Raw genomic sequence first — 22,799 nt, 5'->3', positions numbered from 1 at the left:
TTTTCTTCACTCAACCCAGTCATTTCTGATCTTGAAATTTGACCCCTTTGTTGCGATTCTGTTCTATGACTATGTTCTCCAAAGCTGTAGGTGTATGGACCAGCAGCACTGGAATCTCCAGGGGGATCGGGGCTCTATCCCAGAGCTTTGAACAAAGGGCACCCCCTCTATATGTTTAAAGATATAGATAAAGATATAGATATGTTTGTGTGCACTTGATGTGTGTGTGTGTGTGTGTGTGTGTGTGTGTGTGTGGTGTTAGGAGGTAGTTTTATGAGTCCAGCCATCTCAGGAACGAGTTCCACCTTGCTAGCAGAATCAAAACTGAGTTCATGTCCCCAGTGCCTGGAACCCAACTCCTGTCCTGCTTCCTCAGATGTTTCATGTTTGTCTGCTGACCCATAAAGGATGTAAAGAGGGAAGATGTGGTTATCCCGTTATCTACACGAAGGCACACAAGTCATAAATGTGTTCTAGTTAATTGACTATGTGTAGCTTGCCCACTCCTTTATTTCCTTATCATTCCAAAATTCCAGGTCAGAGTCCAGGAGGGGACCTGACTGCAAAAAGCTGGCTCAAGGACTCTGAAACCGGGTGGCCTGGATGAGGCCCAGTCACCAATGTTGACATTCTGGCTTAACTCCTTGTGTCAAAATATGATTGGTCATGCAACAGCCCACCCCATCTCCCCTTTCTTTGTGTTCCCATTTTATAAAAATGTTGTATGCTCTCCCTTCAGGTCTGCGGTTCGGATCCCGAACTGGCCACGCCCCTGAGTGCTCAGAGAATAAAGCTTTCATTTTTAGGCTTCTGGGGAGTTCTCTTGGCTCCCATCCTGAACCCACCAGAAGAGGCTAGAGGTCAACCTCAACATCTCCTTAATGATTCACTACCTTCTCAACTGGAGCTCTCTGGGTTAGCTAGACTGGCTGGCCAGCAGGTCAGCATCTTCCATGTGGGCTCTGAAGGGATCAACTGAGCTCCTCATACTGGCACAGCAAGTGCTTGACCAACTGAGCCACCTCTGCAACCCAGAACCTGCATCCCAACAAAGTCTTAGGCACCAGCAACTGTGAGATGTCCTACTGCAGTTGTCTGGGTTTCTCCATTACCTTCAACTAAAGTCTCCACCGAGCACTTCCTTTGGGGCTAGATTTCATTTTTGGTCAGCTTTCAGAAGTTAAAAACATACACACTCCAAAATTCCTTCTTTTGCCTTCCTATGATGTCATTCATTTTACCTGGCCTGCCACAATAAAGGAAAAGGCAAATTGGGTCCAACTCATATATGTATTCTAAGACTAACTTCTTAATGGCATCTGTTAAAGCCTCTACCGTTAACTGAGTCCCAAGTGTTGCCAAGATTAATTGAGAAATGCCTGAAGGTAAAATAAATACTGCAGCTTAGTTTAATTCAGAACCATATCAGCCAAGAATGGAGGTGCAATTAGTGATAAAGATGTTAATAATTAGCTGTGCTCTGTTAAGTTTTATATTCATGGTTATATAGAGTGGAGAAAGAATTTCCCCAGGAGGGAAGAAATCAATGTTTCACCTTGATTGCTATTTTAATGTGCTTATTTTAATGGGGCCATCCTGTAGGAACCCTTGGGCACATTTCCAGTTTTACATAAATGTAGAATTAATTATTATGAAAGCATATAATTTTAGAGTTGGAGCAACCTTGGCGGTCATTTTAATTCAGCTTTGTCATTTCACAAATAAGTAACAATTGGAGGGCTTGAGTCCTTCTACAGAGCACTGGGAGCTGGGCTTCCATGTGCTCAGACCAGTGACCAGGGCTCTGTCTCAGACCCCTTGCACTATGCCTCAGAATTCCCCAGACACAAGTAGGTGGGTTATTTCTAAAGTTCTTTCCCTGGCCTGCATTCTGCTATGGCTGCTTTCGGCTATGAGGTTGGAATACTGGAATGTATTCCTGGTTCACTTTTGTTTTTAATGTACCATTCCTAGCTCTGTGCTTTGTCAACAGCAGTTGCATAATAAATAGAAGTGCCTGGGGCCAGAGGGTGTGTACTCTTCTTGCAGAGGACCTGAGGTTAGTTCCTGGTGCCCATGTCTGGCAGCTTACAGCCTTCTGTAACTGCAGCTCCAGGGGATCTCATGCCCTCTTCTGCACTCTCCCACACAAATAAAAATAAACAATCATCATATAAGTAAATGCTAATAATATAAATGGTCAGGCAGTGGAGTTCTAGGTCCATTTTTTGCTTTTCCTTTGCTGCACTGGTACTGAGGTGGAAACCAAGCCTTGTGCGTGTGGAGGATGTACCAGTGAGCTACATCCCCAGATCTGCTGCTTTTTAACCTGCTCATTAGAAATGACTGTATCTTACCACCGGAGGCATGAAGCTGACCAAGGTGGGAGTATTTACAAAATGCTTCAGATCAGGGCATTTGGCTTTGAGAAATGCAGTGGTTAAACATTTATGAGCATAACCACTTCATAATGTGAGTTTTACAGTTTCGAAAGGTGGTGGATCTTTAAAAAAAAAAAAATCTAAAGATTCAAACCAGTGTGAGGGTGACTTGTTGCTTAGCAGGAGCTCCTTGAGAACGATGGGCTGGTAGACAATTGCTTAATCCCCTCCCGTCTTCTAAGGTCAGTGCAAGTTCTCAGGACTATAGTGGAATGTCATGGGTCAGGCTAAGCTCCGCTTACCCAAGAGTGCTCTTTGACTATGCATGGTCTTGGAGATCATGTGGAATATCAGACACACCTGGGTGAGCAAAAAACTCACATTATCAGGGGTGGGGGAAGTGAAAGTAATTGTTTCTGAAATTGTAACTATGTCTTTATGGGTCTCAGAAACCCTTACTAGCTCCCTCTGACCTACAGAAAAGGCCAAGCTCTCTGGTGCAATGAGCTTGCACTGACAGCTTGTGATTCCAACCTTGCTTCTAACCATTCACATTACCTGCAGGTCACCCAACCAGTGATTTCCACCACCATTCTCCTCTTGTCTGTAGGGAGCCTCCGCCTTGGCTTCCGTGATGTCTCCTCTGAGCCGTGGGGCCAGAGCCTTTGAGGTGGTATACAGTTCACATGACTCTGTTGGTCTTTGTTCTGTTCTTCTCTTTAGGAGCAGGACCCGAGGTCCTATTGGCCCTGGCAAGTATGGCTATGGGAAGGCTCCCTACATCTTACCGCTGCAGACCGATACCATGCATACTCCACAGAGGCTTCGGAGACAGAGGCCTTCATCCAGGCACTCCAGGTCCCAGGACACATCTGCTTCTAAGCAGGGCTACCGGCCACCAACCCACCAGTTCTCCCACAGCCGACCTCTCTACCAGAGCGACAGTGGCCCTCGCTCTGGACTGCCGCCTTCTAAGGCTTCTAGCTACCAGCTGCCCTTGACTCATGATCAAAGCTATCCTGCAGCTTCAAGTCTCTTCCACAGCCCGGAACTGAGCAGCAACGATGGTGCTAGGCCCCATGGGGCAGCTCAGGCCTTTCCCCAGCATCTGCGATCAACAGCAATCTCCTGCATCGGGGCCTATCGGCAGTACAAACTGTGCAACACCAATGTGAGTACGCAGCACCTCAGACTTGGCTTGGAGGCAGCTGATTTTCTTAATTCCTGGTCAGTTGACACCCACTACCTGGAAGACTGAGGGGGATCATGTCAACAGACCTTTTATCTCTTTTCCCTCTCTTCTTCCATGTATTCACCCATATGTGCTGTGTTTGTTTGTGTGTGTGTGTGTGTGTGTGTGTGTGTGTGTAAAGCTAATGCTTTAAAAAGAAAGAATGCATAACTGATGGAGTCACATCAACAATTGTGTGGCAGTGACATCAGTTAGCCATTTTGGGATAACACCTTCCAAAGTCTCAGTGGCGTATGCCAAAAGTAATTGCGTTGTTTCTGTATGTGTGTACCTATTTGTGTGTGTGCACAGGCATGTATAGGGCACAGCCCAATGTCAGATGTCTTCCTCACTCACGTTCTACCTTACGTGTAATTTATTTTTCTTGTTTGGTTAAATATTTATTTATTTTTTATTTCTGCATATGTGTGTGGGCTTCTGTGAGTGTATGTATATCATGCAGGATTCAGGAGCATTTGGAGGCCAGAAAAGGATATTGGATCCCTTGGACCTGGAGTTTCAGGTGGTTGTGAGCTGTCTGATGTGGGTGCTGGGAGTTGAACTGGAGTCTTCTGAAAGAGCAGTGCATACTCTTAACTGCTGATCCACGTCTCCAGCCCCTCCTTATTTTTTTGAGGCAAGGTCTCATTGAGCTCACCGACTCAGTTATTCTAGCTGTCCAGCAAGCTCCAAGGTCCTCCTGTTTCTGTCTCCCCAGTTCTGGGATCACAGGCACACACCACCACACCCTTGTGGCAAACACTTTACCAAATGAGCCGTCTCCTCGCCCCAACAACATTCATTCTTTGCTCATGAGTCAAGTGCAGTTTGGCTGCCAAGGAAGTAGGTGTTTGGGGAGGAGCCACCTAGCTGGAAGTTCCTTGCTACTCCATAGAACTAACACCTCAGATGATGTACTACAAAGGAGAAAATGGAGAGATCATGAAGAGTCCCATCTTAGGAGAGGACCAGGACAGCTGGGGTGGGAGCTATGCGTGGAGGGTTCTGTCCAGCAATTACTTTCCCAGTTGGGTGGGAGTATTTCAGGGTTTTAAGAATTTGAAATAGCAGTCATCGTGTAGATCGTCTGAATACCCACTTTGGAGATGAGTTCAAAAAGTAGATATTGGCCCTTCCCTCTTCCCGCATCTCAGCCATCTCTGCTTTCATCAGTAACTCGCCTCCAGCTAGGCCTTACACATGCTACTTTTCCTGCCTCCTCTCATCTTCCACTTGACTCAATTAATTTGTTCCACTCTTCATTTCACACTTGCAAAGCAAGGTTCAACAACTAAGGCAGACACCACGACTCCCCGGATAGTAAAGCGAGTGGTTGTTATGAACTGTATAGGACCAGGTGCTCTTCTTCTAACAGCAATGGAGGGCTGGGGAAGAATGGAAAGGAGGAGGGACTGGGAAGAGGTTAAGTTTCTAAGCTGCTACAGTTTTCATTAATAATTTAATCTGCCTTAATACTCGTTGGTGGGTAACAGGACAGCTGGTACATATTAGCTTCAATTTCCTCATTAAAAATCTATTTCCTGCTATGGAGTCCATAGAAGTGACTTAATTTGTGATCTTAATAATTCCTCCAAATGCCTGCTCTGCCTTTTAGCCTGTTCCTCCACGGTGAGATTGTAGGGATTATTCGTTCTATAAAGCACTCATTTTTCTAAAGCCATAGCTAGCCAGCCAGCCAAATTACAATGAATTCCGTACCGTGAAAGATGAAAGTCCCATTGTCTACTGGGCAGAGGATGAAGCTCTGTGGTAGAGCATTTGGCTAGCATGCATGAGGCTCTACTTTTGGTCCTCTGAAATGAAAAAGAAAAAAAAAAGTCAAATCTACCTTATAGTGTTGTTATGAGGATCAGATGAGGTGTTGCCTAAAAATATTTTGTGAATTGAAAAAGTAAGGAGTTACTTGCCTTCGGGATCAGATGTGCCTCTTGTTTTGAATAGCCATTGCTGTTCTATTAAAGTGAAACCAATTCTTTGGTAAAGTCATACATATTCTCCCACGACAAGTATGTCTTGAAATTCTGAGATCAAAGTAAGTCATAAAGAAAAAGGAAAAGACAGAGGAATAAATGTGGAACCATCATGTACTTAATCTTCTTCCATCTGATTTGCATTCGTGTGTGTGTGTGTGTGTGTGTGTGTGTGTGTGTGTGTGTACTGGAGCTGGAGTTACAAGCATTTGTGAACCATCTGAAGTAGGTACTAGAATTTGAACTAGGATCCTCTGGAAGAACAGCAAGCGGTCTTGACATGTGAGCCATCTTTCCAGCCCCATGCATATCGATTTATTATCTAATTACTGTTTGCAAAATAGGGATCTAGGTCTGGGTGTGGTAACCTATGTCTTTAATCTCAGTACTGGGAAGGCAGAGGCAGGCTGAGCTCCATAAGTTGGAGACCTGCCTGGTTTACATAGTGAGGGCAACACAGAAAGACCATGACTCCAAAAAACCAAACCAAAACAGAGAAAAAGAAGACAAAAACAAAACAAAACGAGTTAGGAGTGGTACAGAAAGTCATCTCTCGGTGCCTTGGCCTCTTGACTTGCATCTTTAAAGGGCATACTCTATGCTGCCAACAACAGGCAGAAGCCATAGATTCCCTGGGAGCCAGAGTAAACGCACAGAGGCATTGAGGAGACAGACAGAGAAAAAGTCGTCTCAGGTTTTTTTGTTTGTCTTGTTTTGTTTTGTTTTGTTTTCGATGTATGTTGTATAGGCCAGTCATGAGTTCACTATGTAGTAGAGGATGCCCTTGAACTCTTCTGAGATTGCAGGCATACACCATCATACCCAGTCCTCTCAACATTAAAAGTGAGAAATAGTTAAATCTCTGTCTTAATCTGGGTTTCATTGCCATGAAGAGACACCATGACCAAGGCAACTCTTACAGTATCAGAGGACATTATGATCACGGCAGCAGGAATCATGGTGGGAAGCATGGTGGCACACAGGAAGGCATGCTGCTGGAGAAGCCAAGAGTCCTACATCTTGATCTGAAGGGACACCCTTCCTCCAACAAGGCCACACCTCCTAATAGTGCCACTCCCTAGGTTGAGCATATTCAGACCACCACAGTCTCCAAAACAGGACAGAATCAAATGTCCTGTGCTGTAGAGGCTTCATTCCATATTTTCCATTGTGATCTTTCACACAATGCATGCCACTGTTCCGGCACACACCCTGCCTGTATTTATGGAGAATTATCATCTCCCATGGGTTCTGCTACTTTTTGCCTATCTTCTTTTTATAAGCACTGGACTTCTCGAGACTTACACCACACTCTATGAGAACCTAAAAGCTTCTGTTTTTTAGGTATCCTCCAAGGCCTGTCCTGGGTGTGATGATCTCCCTGGAGGTTTCCTAAGATTTAGTATATGCTCATACTCTTAGCTTGTTATGCTGTGAATATACAAGGAAAACCTGGAAAAGAGAAAGGCACAGGGGACCAAGTCCAAAGGTAGCCAAGCACTGGGTCCCAAGAGTCCTCTCTGTTGGAATCTCATCCTAGGTCCTCTCCTGATGAATTATTGAGAGACCTGTGAATTTTCTGCTAGAGACTCCTTTCTCCATGCCAAGGCCTTTTCATGTGGCCATTCTCTGTCTCGTTACAAAACTCCAGACTCCCGAAGGAAAGCAGATGCTCTGTGTAAACTAGGTGGTTTATAGAAACACTTGAGTCCTGGTGGTCATGGTTACCATTCGAGGGCGAAGAGAACAACAACCCTGAAGCCTAAGTTCCAAGACTTCAGCCATGGACCAGCGCAGCACAAATCCTTTTCCAAGGAGAGCAGTTTGCACATCCTAGCCAATGATGTCATCTAGACGGCTCCATGCCCTCCCTGAGCCCCAACATGAAGAGATGAAATGCAGCCCTAAATTATGCAGGTCTCCCTAGTCTAAGAGGAAAATGCCACAGGACAGTATTATGGAAAATATTATCCAAACTAACAAGAGAATGTCGGTCAGCACTTAGATCGTCTCCAAAGATTAAAAATCAGGCATACACTTTTCCTCTTCTGGCTGCTATCTGAGAGAAGAGGAAGAAGGGATATAGTCTAGCACAGTCTGCAAACACCAGCTCCTTAACTCCATCCTTAAACTGATGTTCAGCGTGCCTTTAGTTTTGATAGATCCCCTGGTAGTTCTAAGATTCCTTCAACAGTGTCTCAGTTCTGAGATGTATGGTGATGACTCTGAGGAGGCTGGGTTAGGGACAAATGTTTTGCAGGCTTATATAAATCGGAACCCTGTCTCATTTCTGGTCATGGCTCCTCCCTCTACAGTATAATGCTCTAAAACAGTGGCTCTCAGTCTTTCTAATGTTGTGACCCTTTAATACAGTTCCTCATGTTGCCATGACCCCTAACCGTAAAGTTATTTATTTTGCTACTTTATAACTGTAAATTTGCTACAGTTATGAATCGTGATATAAATATTTTTGGAGATAGAGATTTGCCAAGAATGTCTCCACTCACAGGTTGAGAACCACTGGCTCTAAAGAGATGCAGGGAGAGTCCTGCCTGCAGGTACTTGTCTGGTACTGGTGCTGGAATAGGTGTCCAAGCAGGGGGAATCCTGGGAGCGCAGAGGGGGCCCTGGGTTGGGGAAGACTCTACTGAGTAGAGGTGGTTAAGCTTGCCTATAAAAACAGCCAGCAAAGACAAAAAAGAACTTGGGAGGCCAAAGAAAGGGCTAGGGACAGGGACAAGGACAGGGACAGGGACAGGGAAAAGCAGGCAGGATTGTGCTGGAGACTCAGGATCCTGCCAGGTGGTTGGAGTCCATCTCCCCATCCCCACTCCTACTATGAATAATTGGAAACCTTTAATCAGAATGTATCTGTTAACACATCAAAATACAGCAACATGACGTGGGCCTTGCTTGACCTCTTAGATGCCTGTGATTGAAACATTTTAAGCAGAGTAAAATTCAGGGCCTTACTTCACCTTTTAGATGGCCTGTGAATGAAACATTTTATGCAGAGGGAAAGTCAGAAAGCAGCTTCAGCTATTCTGTATGCCTGTAATCCAAGTACCTGGGAGAGTGAGGTAGGGTTGTGAGTCCAAGGCCAGTTCAGGTTGCTCACTAAAGATCCACAGAGACTCTGCTGTTGTTTGCTTTACTTTAAAGCAAGCAAGCTGTCTGGTTTAACTAAAGATTAGACTTGCAAGACAGTATGGGATAGTTAGTACCCACAAAGGTGGCTTTGCAAGGGGAGCTTAACTAGGGTGTTGGGATAAGTGTCCTTGGCTTGGAGAGCCACTTAATTCTCTATCGGCTCCCATAAATCAGAGAGCAGTATAATCTCTGCCTCTCAGGCTTAATTCTAGGCATGGAAAGGTCAAAGCCAGCTGCAGGCATTGGACTATTGAACCACACCCCAGCCCCTACGTGGACAGGTGAAGAACGTGGTCATCACTGGGCTTGGACGGAGTCAGTAAGGCTGCGGATTTTCCAGGTGCAGTGGGTTAAAGCAGCAGTGACACCTAGAACTTCCTCCTGCATGCTGGGAAAGAGCAGGCAATGTGGGAACCTCTGGGGAGAACAGGAAATCTTCCCAGAGAGCCAAGTCTTCCCCCGCAAGGAGCAAGTTCACCTTCACAAATGAAGACACAACCGTGACACAGAGGTATCACTGATTCATCAGTTGCCCTGTGTCTTGCTGGCTAATGGCTAAGACCAGGAAGTTCGGTCAACAGCCATGTCTTTTACAGGGGAGCTCAGGGGTTTAGAAAGGGTCCAGGTAAGAATTCAGGGCACTTCTGAAGGTTTGACAGGCTGCAGGGAACCATGAGGCCAGTGCCTGGATGGTCTAGCTACCGGGCTGGAGGCCCCAGCATGTATGATCTCACTGCTGTTGCTCTTGCTGAGAAATCAGTGTGTGTGCTGTTCATTACCAACACTATCCATCTTATAAAAATATTGTACAGAGCCAGTGAAATTGTTGAGCAGGACTTACCACCAAATCTGAGTCCAAGCCCCAGGGTCCATGTGGGCAAAAAAAGAGAACTGACTCCCTCAGGTTGTCCTCTGACCCCCACGTGTCTATCCTGGCCCATGCATGTATGCACATGTGCACACATACACACTGTGGCGGGGGAGGGGAGATGTTTGTGTGCACAAGAATACACACACAAAATAAACAAAATGTAATGTTATTTTTAAAGTGGTTCAATAAACAATGGCTAGTAATTACTGCTTTAAAATTAAGTTGTACAGATACCAACACTGCGATGTTAGAAGTGAGTGCATCTGTCTCCCAAGACAAAGTGATCAGTCACTTAAAAGCTCGGAACCTAGGCTGGGGTTCGTCTCAATCTGTCAGGACCTGAGTGTGTTCTTGGGACAGAACACAAATAAAAGCTTGTCTTTGTCTGCATGTAACCCCAGCCCTGGGAGGTAGGCTCTTGGGGTTGGGTAGCCAACCAGGCTGACCCAATCAGTGCGCCACAGTAGTGTGAGACTCTACCCCCAAAACTGCTGGAAACAGCATCTGAGAAATAAGTCCTGAGGTATTGTCGGGCTCACACATGAGTGAACCTGCACATGAACACGTACCCACACACACACATATGTACATGCACCCACAGACACATACATGCACATACGCACAGACACAGCATGTTGATTTCTTCTTTTTTAAAAAAAAAATCTATCATCATTAAGGATCAGTTGACTGTTAATTTTGCTAGATTACACACTGAGTGGCTGGCTGGCTGAACACCCCATCCCCTTCCCTAGATGTTGCACTGCCCCCACTCTCCACCCCCACCAGGAGTCTTTATGTATCGTTCTTGAGTTGGCCTGTGAGAAACTGGTGTGAGTCTTCCCAGTGTCCTCCATAGCTGTGATATGCAGAACAATGACTTGCTTTACAGTGGGATTTTTTTTACCCTTCTAGGGAGCAGCTGAGGGTCCTTGTTAATGGTGTTCCTGATGTAGCCACTAAGAGGTTAAGTTCCTCACCTCTTAGTTTGCATTGTGCATGTTTGAATGACTGTATCATCAACTAGTTAGCAAAAAGCATTCTTTAAAAAAATGTCCATACAGCTATAGACATTTATAGTTAATATCAAGAATTGGAAGTACATAAATACATAAATAAATGATCCGAGACAGGGCCTAGGGTGTGTGTGTGTGTGTGTGTTTGTGTGTGTGTATGAGAGAGAGAGAGAGAGAGAGAGAGAGAGAGAGAGAGAGAGAAACAGAGAGAGACAGAGAGAGACAGAGACAGAGAGACACTTAGAGGATTCTGCCTGGGAATGTGGCATATGTGACATAGTTGGGAGAGTGCTTGCCTGTCGTAGCTGAGGCTGTGAGTTCAATACCCAGGACCTCATAAAGCAGATGTGACACACCCCTCATTCCAGCACTAGGGAAAAAAATGCAAGGTCAAAAGTCTAAGGTCATCCTTGTCCAAACAATGTGTTCAAAGTCAGCCTGGGATACATGAGACCTTGTCTTTTAAAAAAATAAAATACTCTTCTGGGTGAGCGGATGGATTTAGTTACATTGACATGCTTTGGGGCTTTGACCTGTGCCCTGGAATGAGAAGAAAACTTTTCTTCTGCGAGAACATTATGAGCTGCTTCTCTTGGATGAAAAATGATGCACTTGGGAATTTAAAAAAAAAAAAATCAGATTAGGAATGAAGTGCAAGGCCTTGACTTCAGACAAACCTTTTCAGTGACCAGAGAATTACGGGAGTGGTGGGAGGACCTTTGGAAAGGTGGTCCTGTTTCTCTAGAGAATGGAGATGGTACACACACTGGTAACCGGGAAAGCATTCTGGCCCCTGGAGTCTTGCTCTTCCGTTGGAGGGTGAATCCCATTTTCTAGCTCTGAAAGTGCTAGGAGAATATTTGCCAAGAGTGCCAACCTTCCTTCCAGTTGTTCCCTCAGCAGTTCTGAACCTGTTGTGTGCATCTCTGGTGTGTTTAGTTAAACAGCCATTCACTGAACAGTGCTGTAAACTGGCAACTTTGTTGCACACTTGGTTAAACCTCACCTAACCGAGGCAAGTGCAAAGTTTGCCATTCCTTGTGATAATTTACACTTTGCCATGAGAAACTAACTAGATGGTGTGTGTGTGTGTGTGTGTGTGTGTGTGTGTGTTTGCTTGTGCGAGCACGTGTAGGCATATGCTGATGTGAATACATATGACGTGTGTGGAGGTCAACTTGGGATGTGTTTCCTCAATCTTCTCCTTCACCTCCCCTCCTTTTTGAGACAGGCTCTCTCGGTGACTGCTCAGCCAGTGCGCTTCATGGCTGTTTCTGTCTCTGTCCCTTTAGTGCAGGAGTCACAGGACATTACCCTGGCTTTTCACATGGGTTCCAGAGGCTCCCAAGGGATCTGAACTCAGCTCCTCATTCTTCCATGGCAAGCACTTTTATGACTAAACCATCTCTCCAGTCCCCTAAGTAAGTCACATGCTAGTCACTGACTTGGGGGGCAGGGGCGGTGGTGTCACAGTCTATCCCAAGAAGGCTTGCCTACCTGTCCTCATGAAGCGAACTGAGAGTCGAAATAGAGGTAGAACATAGAAAGGGGTTTGCATTGAATGTGACCACAGTGGAAAGAAGCGCAGAGATCCAGCAGAACCCTCAAGTCCCTCTTCCCCTTGGGGTCCTGAAGTGTGAGCGAAGTTTACATAGAGGGCTGAGGGTATTCAGCTCTAAGCAGTCCAGCCAAGGTGTGGTCCTGCCCCACTCTGACCTGTCACTATGCAGGCTACTGTTCTACCCTGCAGGGTGCTCTGACAAACTGTGTGTCTTTCCTGGAGACTCTGATGGGTGCCCTGTCCTTCTCCTGCCATCGGACTCCTGGAGGAAAGTCTCATTTGTTTTCCCTCAGATTGAGGGATGCAGTGTCTCTTTAGGATGTCTTCTGCCAGCCACCTCCTCATTAAGGCTTGAGAACATTTCTTGATTCCTCTTTTAGATCCCTTCAAGGGAGATATAAATATATACCCTCTTTGTCATAGCTGATCTTTTGATTAAATCCAGAGTAACTTCAAGGATTTAAAAAAGGACCTATCTGACCCGGGCAGAGTCGAGGTCAAGTGTCTTGGCACCCTCTTCACTGCGTATGCTTCTCAGCTGGGCATGGTGCCCCTCATCACCTCAGGAAAGGAAAATAGTTTAATTAACAAAAGGTGAGTGCTGATGACCGCTGGTGGCCTGTTGAGCGGTGGAATTAGGCACTCCACATTGTCAACTCTGATTATTAACCAGGGTCACTAGAAATGTAGCCTGAATTTCCATAATTCTCTGTGTGACTCATCCCATCCCCCGGGCACTTGTGAGACAGGATTTTGGAAAGGGCACATGGTGCTTTATAAGGATTCAGCTCACACTGAAGTACATCTTCATTTCTCCGAGGGAAACATCTCTCCCTCTTTTGGGTGGACAGGGCCATTTGAGGGGGGCCCTCTCCCAGGGGGCCATTCTTGGCTGGAACGTGGCAGCCTTTGTGGGTTCCATGGTGAATAACCCTGTTCCCTTTCTACACAACTTCCTACCTCTCCCCTCCACTGCCAGTTTTCTAGCCTGACGACTAGGAATCTGTGCCCTGACAGGCAAGGCTCACCGCCTAACAGAGGGATGATTACTGACAAGGTGAAAGGTGACTCACCCTGTGACATCAGGAAACAACCAATCTAAAGATCTAACAAATGTACAGCCATCTGAACCTGGAAGTATTAGCTTCGCGGGGTCTGCTAAAAATGAGGAGATTATATGCTGATAATAGGAGACAAGTGCAAACAGATGTGATCTACGAGAGAGACATAAAGCAGGCGTTCCCTACCCTGCATGGTGGTGGCCTTACTCCTTAAGGCTACAGCCACCTCCTCAGGCCGGTGAGGCTGAACATGACCTAGGCTTCCAGACCTGTCTCAGAGGTGGTCAGCACCACTGTTAGGTGCTGTGCCAGAACTTGAGTGTCTTTCTCTCCCTCTCCCTCTCCCTCTCCCTCTCCCTCTCCCTCTNACCCTGCATGGTGGTGGCCTTACTCCTTAAGGCTACAGCCACCTCCTCAGGCCGGTGAGGCTGAACATGACCTAGGCTTCCAGACCTGTCTCAGATCTGGTCAGCACCACTGTTAGGTGCTGTGCCAGAACTTCAGTCTCTCCCTCTCCCACTCCCTCTCCCTCTCCTTCTCCCTCTTCTTCTCCCTCTGTCTCTGTCTCTGTCTCTGTCTCTGTTTCTCCCTTTGTCTCTGTTTCTCCCCCTGTCTCCCTCCCTCCCTTCCTCCCTCCCTTCCCCTTCCCTCCTCCCTCTCAGTTATTGGGAATTGAACAGCTTTCTTTTCTTTTCTTTTCTTTTCTTTTCTTTTCTTTTCTTTTCTTTCCTTTCCTTTCCTTTCCTTTCCTTTCCTTTCTTTCTTTCTTTTTTTCTTTCCTTCTTTCTTTCATTCTTTTTTTTTTGAAAAATACTGTTTGAATTTTATTAATTGAGAGCTTCATGCACTGTATTTTGGCCAGGGTTCCCCTCGTGGGATCCTCTGTCATCTCTATACCCATCCACCTCCTGACTCTCAAACACTGAGTCTGGTTTGTGGTAGCTGACTTCTCCCAAGCGTGGGTCTACCGTGGAACGTGGTTGATATACCAGGCATCACTCCTGAGCGCAGGGTCTGCCATGCCAGGCATCACTCCTGAGCGCGGTGGGGTCTGCCGTGGAGCGTGGTTGATATACCAGGCATCACTCCTGAGCGTGGGGTCTGCCATGCCAGGCATCACTCCTGAGCGCGGCGGGGTCTGCCGTGGAGTGTGGTTGATATACCAGGCATCACTCCAACTACCAGGCATCGATCCATCAAAGAAACTGACTTTCCCTCTTGCAGCATCCTTGGCTAGGGGCAGAGCTTCATGTGCACTTCCCCTCCTCCATGCTGTGGGCTTGAACTGTGTATGTTCCAGTCGCTGTGAATTATTACGTGTATCTGCCCTTTTATGTCTAGGAAATACTATCTTTCCTGAAGTCATTCACTGTCTCTGGCTCTTAAAATCTCCTCCGCTCTCTTCCTCACAGATCCCTGAGGCTCGAGGGGAGGAATGTGATGTAGACTTCCTACTCAGGGCTGTGAATTTCATCTTCAGGCTTCTACAGCAAGCACATCTCCAGCTGAGATATCACCCCAGCCCCAAGTAGCAGTATTCTTACAAACCTTTAGTGCCTCTTCCCTCTCCAAGGCAATGCTGAAAACTGCTACCGCGATAATTCTTCTTTCTTTCTTTTCCCTTTTATTGAAAATAATTTTACATAATATATTCTAATTATGGGTTCCCTCCCCCTCTTCTCCCAGTTCCTCCCCACCTCCCTTCTCATCTGGATCCAGTCTGTTTCTGTCTCTCATTAGAAAACCATAGGCTTCTAAGGCATGACAATAAATTACAATATAGCACAATATAATATAAAACCCAAACTATACATCCAAACTGGATAAACAAACCAACAGACTGAAAAGAGCCCAAGAGAAGGCACAAGCATCAGAAGCCCGCTCATGTGCACTCTAAGGAATCCTATAAAACCACTAAACTGGAAGCCATGATGTATCTGCAGAGGACCAGGGGCAAACCCATGGTCCTGTGTGTGCTGTCAGTCTCTGAGTTCATGTGAGCTTTGTTTATGTTGATTTAGAGGGCCTTGTTTTGTTAGTCTCTCTGGATCTTACACTCTTCCAGCCTTCTCTAGTGCAGGGGTCCCTGAGCTCTGTAGGACGGGATTTGATGAAGACATACATTTAGGGCTGAGTGTCCCAAGGTCTCTCTGCCTAATGTCTGTCTGGGGGTCTCTGTATTTGCTCCCCTCTGCTTCAGGAGGAAGCTTCTGTGATGGTAGCTGAACAAGACAGTATAGCAGAATGTCATTTTACTGCTAGTTAAAAAAAAAAAAGAAGAAGAAGAAGAACCGCACTATTTGGCTTTACCGGAAGTCCCTCAGCTATCTAGTTGTAGGCTCTTGGTCACCCAAGCAGTGTCAGGTATGGGTTCTCTCTTGGTGTGGGCCTTAAGTCATTGGTTGGACACTCCCACAAGCTATGTGTCACCATAGCTCAAGCGTATGTTTCAGGTAAGACAGCAATGTAGATCAAGGGTCTATGCTGGCTTGCTGTTTACACTTCCCTTTCATAGCATCCAGAGGACTTTCCTGTATGAAAGTCACTGGAGTATGATGGCTCTCTGTAGGCACCAGCTCAACTTCTCCACAGTCATTGAGTTGTGTGGGTGTTGTCTTCAGCAGCAGAGCTTTGCTGTCAGTTTGTGGAGCAGCTATAGTCTTAGCAACAGCCTGGGTTGTTCGGGGATTCCCTTTGGTGGACAACTCAATTAGATGTAACCCAATTGGTGTAGTGGAAGCATCCTTGGGTAACAGAAGATGGCCCGTCATGGCTCTGTCTCACGCACTATTTGGTGAATTCTGTTAGGTCTCAAAGAAACCCTGGAGAAATGGCTAACGGGGGGGGGGGTATCCAAGCAGATGCTGGCAGCCTGGCTCTCAGCATAGCAAATACCTGTTACAGAGTCATTCTGGTTGGCACATCCCACCCCCTACCCTAAACCTCTCTATCCCTGTGCCTTCTCTGATTCCTCATAAGACCTAGCCATTTTGGCTCTGAGCTTCTCTTGGTCTCTAGGTCCCCGTGTTCTCTCTTTGTCCCTTCTGTTTTCTCTTCCTCTCTTGCTCTACCCCATCCCCTCTCCTCTCATGGCCCAGGTCTGCTGGCCAGGTTCAGTCTTCTGGCCTGATTCAGGCTGCTAGCCTGGTTTAGTCTGGACCCTTCTAGATGCCTCTGGCTGTTTTCTCCCTCATATCTGCAAACCATACCAATCATGTCCTCATTTTTCACTTCATTGCATTTAGATCACCTTCATCTATATATTAGAAAGTGTTGACTATTAGGTTTCCATAATACCCCTCAAATGGCCCTTACTTACAACTGTCTCTCCCTGTATTCTCTCCTTGTCTGACGCTTCCCTCCCCTTCCCTACTGGGATTCGCCCAGTCCAGCCCACCACCATCACATTCACCCGTAACTATGTGTTTCATTTCCTTTTCCCAATGAGCACTATCTGTCACCCCTGGTCCTTCCCTCAGGATGATTTTCTAGTTCCACCCATTTACCTGCAAATCTTATTTCCTTTTTTAACGACTGAGTAATACTCCATTGTATAGATGTACCACATTTCCTTTATCCACTTCTTCATTGAGGGACATCTAGGTTGTTTGCAATTTCTGGCTATTATGAATAGAGCAGCAGTGAACATGGCTGAGAAAGTGTCTCTGTGATAGGATGAAGCATTCTTTGCGTAGACGCCTAAGAGTGGTATAGCTGGATATTGAAGTAGATCTGTCCCCTCTTCCCGAGGAGCCGCCACACTGATTTCCATAGCAACTGAACATATTTGTACCTCCCTCAGTGGCACACGTCCTCAACAAGGCCATGCTTCCCAGCCCTTTCCAAACAGTGCTGCCTGCTGGGAACCAAGTACTTAATATATGAGCCACTCTTACCCAGGCCGCATTGTGTTCTTAGACAAAGACAAAACACATGGTCTCTGTGGTCTGTGATCTTCAGTTTTGACATGTGCTAATGAATGACCAGGTTAATGAATGGTGGCTTTTACCTAATTGTGGAACAGCATGGCTTTATGCGGGTGTGGTTATTGAAGGAGCAGAACATTTGGCTCTTTGGTCCGGTCTGTTTCTGGGAACAACCTGCAGTGAAGTGACTGGTCTGCTGTGGTCAGTCTCAGGGCCCTGCCTCTGTGTCCTAAGGGATCTTAGGCAAGGTACACCACTTCTCCGGCCTCAGAGTCCACATCTGTAGGTTAAAGGGTTTTAGGTTCTCTCTCTTCAACTCCAGGCTTCTGGGGTAATTGATCTGGAGAGAAATAGATAAGAGTGGGTCTGGGACTGGTACACCAGCATTGCCAGGGAGGCGCTGTGACTTTTATTACTGAACCACTTCCCACCTGCAACTGGGGCAGTGGGGGGGGGGGTGAGACAGGGGTTTAGCTTATGCTGCTGGGCTGGCTGGCATATGCCTCTGTCCACTGAGCCATCTCAGTAGCCCAAGATGCCTGCTCCTTAACAAGTCCTTGTGGGTTGTTTTTTCTCCCAGATAAATTGGGGGACTTTATCTATGTGAGACTTTATCTCAAAAGTGAAACAAATCCCCTTCTGCAGCTGCTATTATTGGGAGCCCCTGTGCGTCAGGAGTCAGGGTGGCCAGCAGGTAGGCTTCCAGAGCCCTAGGAAAGGGGCTGACCCAGGCAATCACTTCCTCGTGGACTACCAGAGTTCAGCCCAGCCTTCCTGTCCACCCAGTTCCTCTCCTCACCGATTCCTTCACATTCTGCTTCAAATGGAATCTTGTTCCATATGGTTTGCATCAGACCGAGCCGACTCCGGTCACCCTGAGGTGGGGACCAGCAGCCTCCCACCTCTTTCCCCTCCCAAGCAGGGGATGGCTTCCTCCTGCTGAGCCTCGTTTCTCCCTCTCTTCTTTCATCTTCCAGAAGATCTAGTGCTTCTGATGACATACAGCAGAATTCTTTATAAACCCTTGAGGGTTTTGGACTATTAGCAGATTATTCCAGAACCTTCTATGCACAGTGCTTTGTAATGTTTAAGAGGCCAGGGGGCTTCTTTCCCTTCTCTTCTTTTAACATTGATAGACAGGCAGACAGACAAACAGACACACACAGAGACAGAGGGAGAGAGAGATACATGTACACACACATAAGTACATATGTACACACATGTATGCACACAGCAGCATATACACATACCACACATACATATATATGCACACACACACACACACACACATATATATATATATATATATATATATATATATATATATATTCACACACATATGTATATACACACATACATACATACAAACATATACACACATTCACAGACATACACACATGTACACACACCCTTTAAACAGGGTATAACTGGGTTTTGAAATGACAGATCATACTTTTAGCAACAATGTAATCTAATGGTTCTGATCTTTTATATTTATTTTACATCAAACACTGCTGTGTTTGCAACTTACAAACTAGATAGAAATAAGCCACACGGAACTGCCCATTTTCATTGGGTACCAGACTCTTCCTGGATACATTTGATAAGCTACAGATTGATAGATCTCATTCTAGATTTGAGGGACAGGAATCACTAGTGGAGGGCTGGGTGGTTTTCCTGCATAGTGGACGTTGGGAGCCCTTGATTCGGAGAGAAGACAGAATTCAGACAAGGAAAGATGGAAGAACAAAGGAAAGCAGAGTGAAGGAAACCACCCTGCGTGGATTGAAAGCTAGCCCTCCCCCAAGCTCCGTGACCCCTCTGTGCCTCAGTTATCCTGTCTGTGAAAAAATATCTATGGAACTGATATTTGCCCTGTTGGTGGCCGTGATGAATGACATATGGAATACGTATGAAGAGCACCTGGCCCAAGCCAAGGGCGCTGGATGCCTTAGCTGTGGGCATTCAAGGAGTGACTTTAAGAGGGAGGGAAGCCACTTAGCCACTTAGCAGTCTGAAGCTGAAGGCTTGGCAAATAGTCTCAGCAAATTAACCTGGGAGGTTTTCTGTCTTGTTTTTAAGAAAAGAAACATAAGCATTCTCACACTTGTTCTAAGCTGCAGTGAAGCCTGGAGATCCACGTTAGATTATTCTTAACTTTTTCTCAGGCATGTGCATATGTGCAGGCGTGTACAGGTATGTACATGGGTAGGTGGAGGCCAGAGCCAGAGTAAAATGTCTGATGTTGTCCTCCATCTGTCTCCACTGTATCTTTTTAATTTTTGAAATTATAAGAATTGTAACATCTCTTCTTTCCATTTGCTCCCTCCAAACCCCTCCTCATTCTCCTCAAGTTGATGACCTCTTTTTTCATTGTTATATGCACATGTGAAGGCATATATGCATTTGTACGTACATATGTATTACTAAATATAACCCATAAACCCATAATGTTACCTACCGGTGTGTATGGTTTCAGGGCTGACCATATGGCAATAGCTAACCAATCGGTGCGCTCTCCCATGGGAAGACCACCGCTTCCAGGCCTAGCTCTCCTCAGTTGCCTATCGTCCTTGGTGTAGGGCTAAGAGCTCAGAGGCTTCTCTCTGTCCAGGTTAGCGTGTTCTTTGGTGTCATCCTGGTTCAGCTCACCTTTGGGTGGCTATGTTGGTGAGACTTCACAGTTGTAGTTTCTGATATTGCCAGAAAGCACAATCTCACATAAGTCCCCAACCCTCTTCCAGTCTCCCTGATCTTTCTTCCACAGTATTCTCTGAGCCTTATTCTTGTCACTTTAGACACAGCCATGCACTGAACCTGGACCTTGCCATTTTGGCTGGCCTAACTGATCTATGAATCCTGGGAGCCCCCATTGTCGGCCTCCCCAATGCTGGGGTTATGAGTATATAACCCTGGGCCCCTGTACCAGGTTTCTTCTTCTTAAACATAGATTCTAAGGAATCCAAATTTAGATCCTCACGCCTCCCCACTGAGCCATCTCCCCAGCCATTAGATTTATTTATCATTTTTATTTACTTTAGTGTTTATTTTTGCAGTACTAGCGTACCTGGGACCCCCCACAGACTAAACTAGCAACTGCCTCACCGAGCTACATCTCAGCACTAAACATCTTAATAAAGATGACCAGAAATTTTTCAGAAAGCCTGGTTTCAGTGGAGGAAGCCTAGTATTCAGATTGAAAGGTATCCTAGGATTATAAAAGCATGAACACTAACTACATTTTATATCTGCTTTATTAGGCGTGTCCAGAAAGCGGTAGAAGCATCCGGGAGGTACAGTGTGCATCTTACAACAACAAGCCATTCATGGGCCGGTTTTATGAATGGGAGCCATTTGCAGAAGGTAAGGCAGCTGGGTCCCCCGACTCAGCTGTGTCAGTAGGAATTATTATATTTATTATTATTATTATTATTATTATTATTATTATTATTATTGTGATTCTCCTGTAGCTACTTCGCAAGTGCTAGGAATACAGGCATGTGTCCCATGCCTGATTTAATGGCTGATACATTTTTTATAATACACCAGTTATCTCGTCATTGTGGGAGAAACCCAAACTAAATATATTTCATCAAAAAAGATATTTTGTTCATCATTTTACTGAGAAATTAAAATATTGGGCTGGGGTTCAGATTGGCTGCATTCCTGAAAACCCAGCTCCTTGCTTGCCCTGTTCAGCCTCTCTTCACCCCTTGGCTCCGCTAGCCTCTTGCCCAGGCAGGTGAGCAGACTTGCGTGGCTTTGCACTCAGAGCTCAGCATTTCTCTCCTGGTGCTTTGGGTCAGCACGTACGCACCTCCCACCCTGGCTCCCGCAGAGACATGTTAAAACTCTTGTTCAGAGGTTCTCAGCCGTTCTAATGCTGTGGCCCTTTAATACAGTTCCTCGTATTGTGGTGAACTCCCCCCCCCCACCATAAAATTACTTTTCCTTGCTATTTCATAACTGTAATTGTGCTACTGTGATGAATCATAATGTAAATATTTGGGGAGTAGAGGTTTACCAAGAAATACTTTGGGAGATAGAGACTTGGGGCCCATGGGTTGAGGAGAGCTGCTCTAGTTTCTAATACTGGGAGATAGGACTGTGTTATCTAGTTTTATGTTGACTTTTACACAAGCTACAGTTACTTTAAATGAGGGAACCTCAGTTGAGAAAACACCCCTACCAGACTGGCCTGTGGGCAAGCTTGTGCATCTTCTTGATTGATGCTTGACCTGGGAGGGCCCAGCCCACCGTGGATGGTACCACCTCTGGGCAGGTGGTCTTGGTGTATGTGTGAGAGCAGGCTGAGCAAGCCCGTAAGTAGCACCCCCCCTCCAAGGCTTCTGCACCAGCGTCTGCCTCCAGGTCTCTGTCCTGCTTGAGTTCCTGTCCTGACTTCATTAGACCATAAGAAAAGATGTCCCCTTCACCCTACTTGCTTTTTTGGTCATAGTGGATTTTTTTTTTTAAATTTGTTTTTGTTTGTTTGTTTGTTGTTCTTTTAAGAAAGGATTTCTCTGTGTAGCCCTGAGTATCCTAGAATTCATTTGGTAGATCAGTCTAGCCCCAGCCTCCGAGACTCACCGGCCTCTGCTTCCTGAGTGCTGGTATGAAAGATGTGTGCCACCACCATACCCAGCTGAGTCATGGTATTTTGCCACAGCAGTCGGAACCCCAAATAAGATAGTGACCTTGTTGGGAATCTTTCTAGTTGTAACCAGCATGTCAGTGAAGGTGAGCTCAGACTACAGAGGGTTGGGTAGGTGGAGGGTCGGGTAGACCCTTGTGTGCTGTGACTGACCTCCTCCAAAGGGATATAGCCATGTACAGATACTGAGAAACCAGTGCAAAGTTACAGACAGCCATGGCAGAGGCAGACAGGAAGTAAAGTAGCATGGCCGTATGCCAGGAACACCAAAGGTTTCCAGGAACTGCCAGAAACCAGGAAGAATCATGGGAAGGCTCTCACACCACCATCCCTCCCTGACACTTTGAAGAGAGCATGGCCCTGCTCACACCTTGACTGTGATTCCTGGCCACTAGATCTGTGAGTCAATGCTGTTGCCTGTAATTTATGCAGTGTGGTACATCAGTGCTAGGAAAACTGCAAAGTGATCTTTTCTGATCATATTTCCATCCTTGAACTCTGTTTTAAGGCACAGATTCCCTGGGTTAATTCAGGCCATGTGTCTGACCCTGTTGTCAGGAACCCACATCCCATGAAACAGGAAATCAAGTGTGGGGTCAACCTGACATTCAAACATTCATCCATACAAATCAATAGGAGGTTTGGGGAGATGGCTTAACCATTAAAGTGCTTACTATGTAAGCAAAGGGACCTTAGTTCATTTCTCAGTACCCATGGAAAAAGCCAGGTATGGTGCATAGTTCAAATTCCAATGTCGGGAGATGAAGACAGACTCAAGGGCTCACTGGCCAGCCAGCCTAGTAAAGATCCTGTCTCAAAGGATAAGGTGGGTGGGTGGTCCCTGAAGTTGACTCTGGTCTTTATATGTACATGTGTCTTATCATTGAACATACACATGCATATGGGGCAAGGGGAGAGAGAGAGAGAGAGAGAGAGAGAGAGAGAGAGAGAGAGAGAGAG

At 46.0% G+C, this 22,799-nt stretch overlaps 1 protein-coding gene across 2 annotated transcripts in view; it reads left to right on the top strand.

Moving 5' to 3' along the window:
• Thsd4 (thrombospondin type 1 domain containing 4) overlaps positions 1 to 22,799 on the top strand; it is a 560,327-nt gene that overhangs the window by 130,195 nt on the left and 407,333 nt on the right. For both annotated transcript variants that reach the window (XM_029543546.1, XM_029543547.1), the window contains exons 5-6: positions 3,105 to 3,552; positions 20,446 to 20,548. In XM_029543546.1, coding sequence (XP_029399406.1) covers positions 3,105 to 3,552; positions 20,446 to 20,548 — 551 coding nt within the window. The remainder of the gene's footprint in view (positions 1 to 3,104; positions 3,553 to 20,445; positions 20,549 to 22,799) is intronic.

This window comes from Mus pahari, chromosome 10 (genome assembly GCF_900095145.1).
Source record: "Mus pahari chromosome 10, PAHARI_EIJ_v1.1, whole genome shotgun sequence".
Classification (NCBI taxonomy): domain Eukaryota; kingdom Metazoa; phylum Chordata; class Mammalia; order Rodentia; family Muridae; genus Mus; species Mus pahari.
The sequence above is the reverse complement of the archived record's forward strand: the minus strand, read 5'-3'. Positions and strand labels throughout refer to the sequence as shown.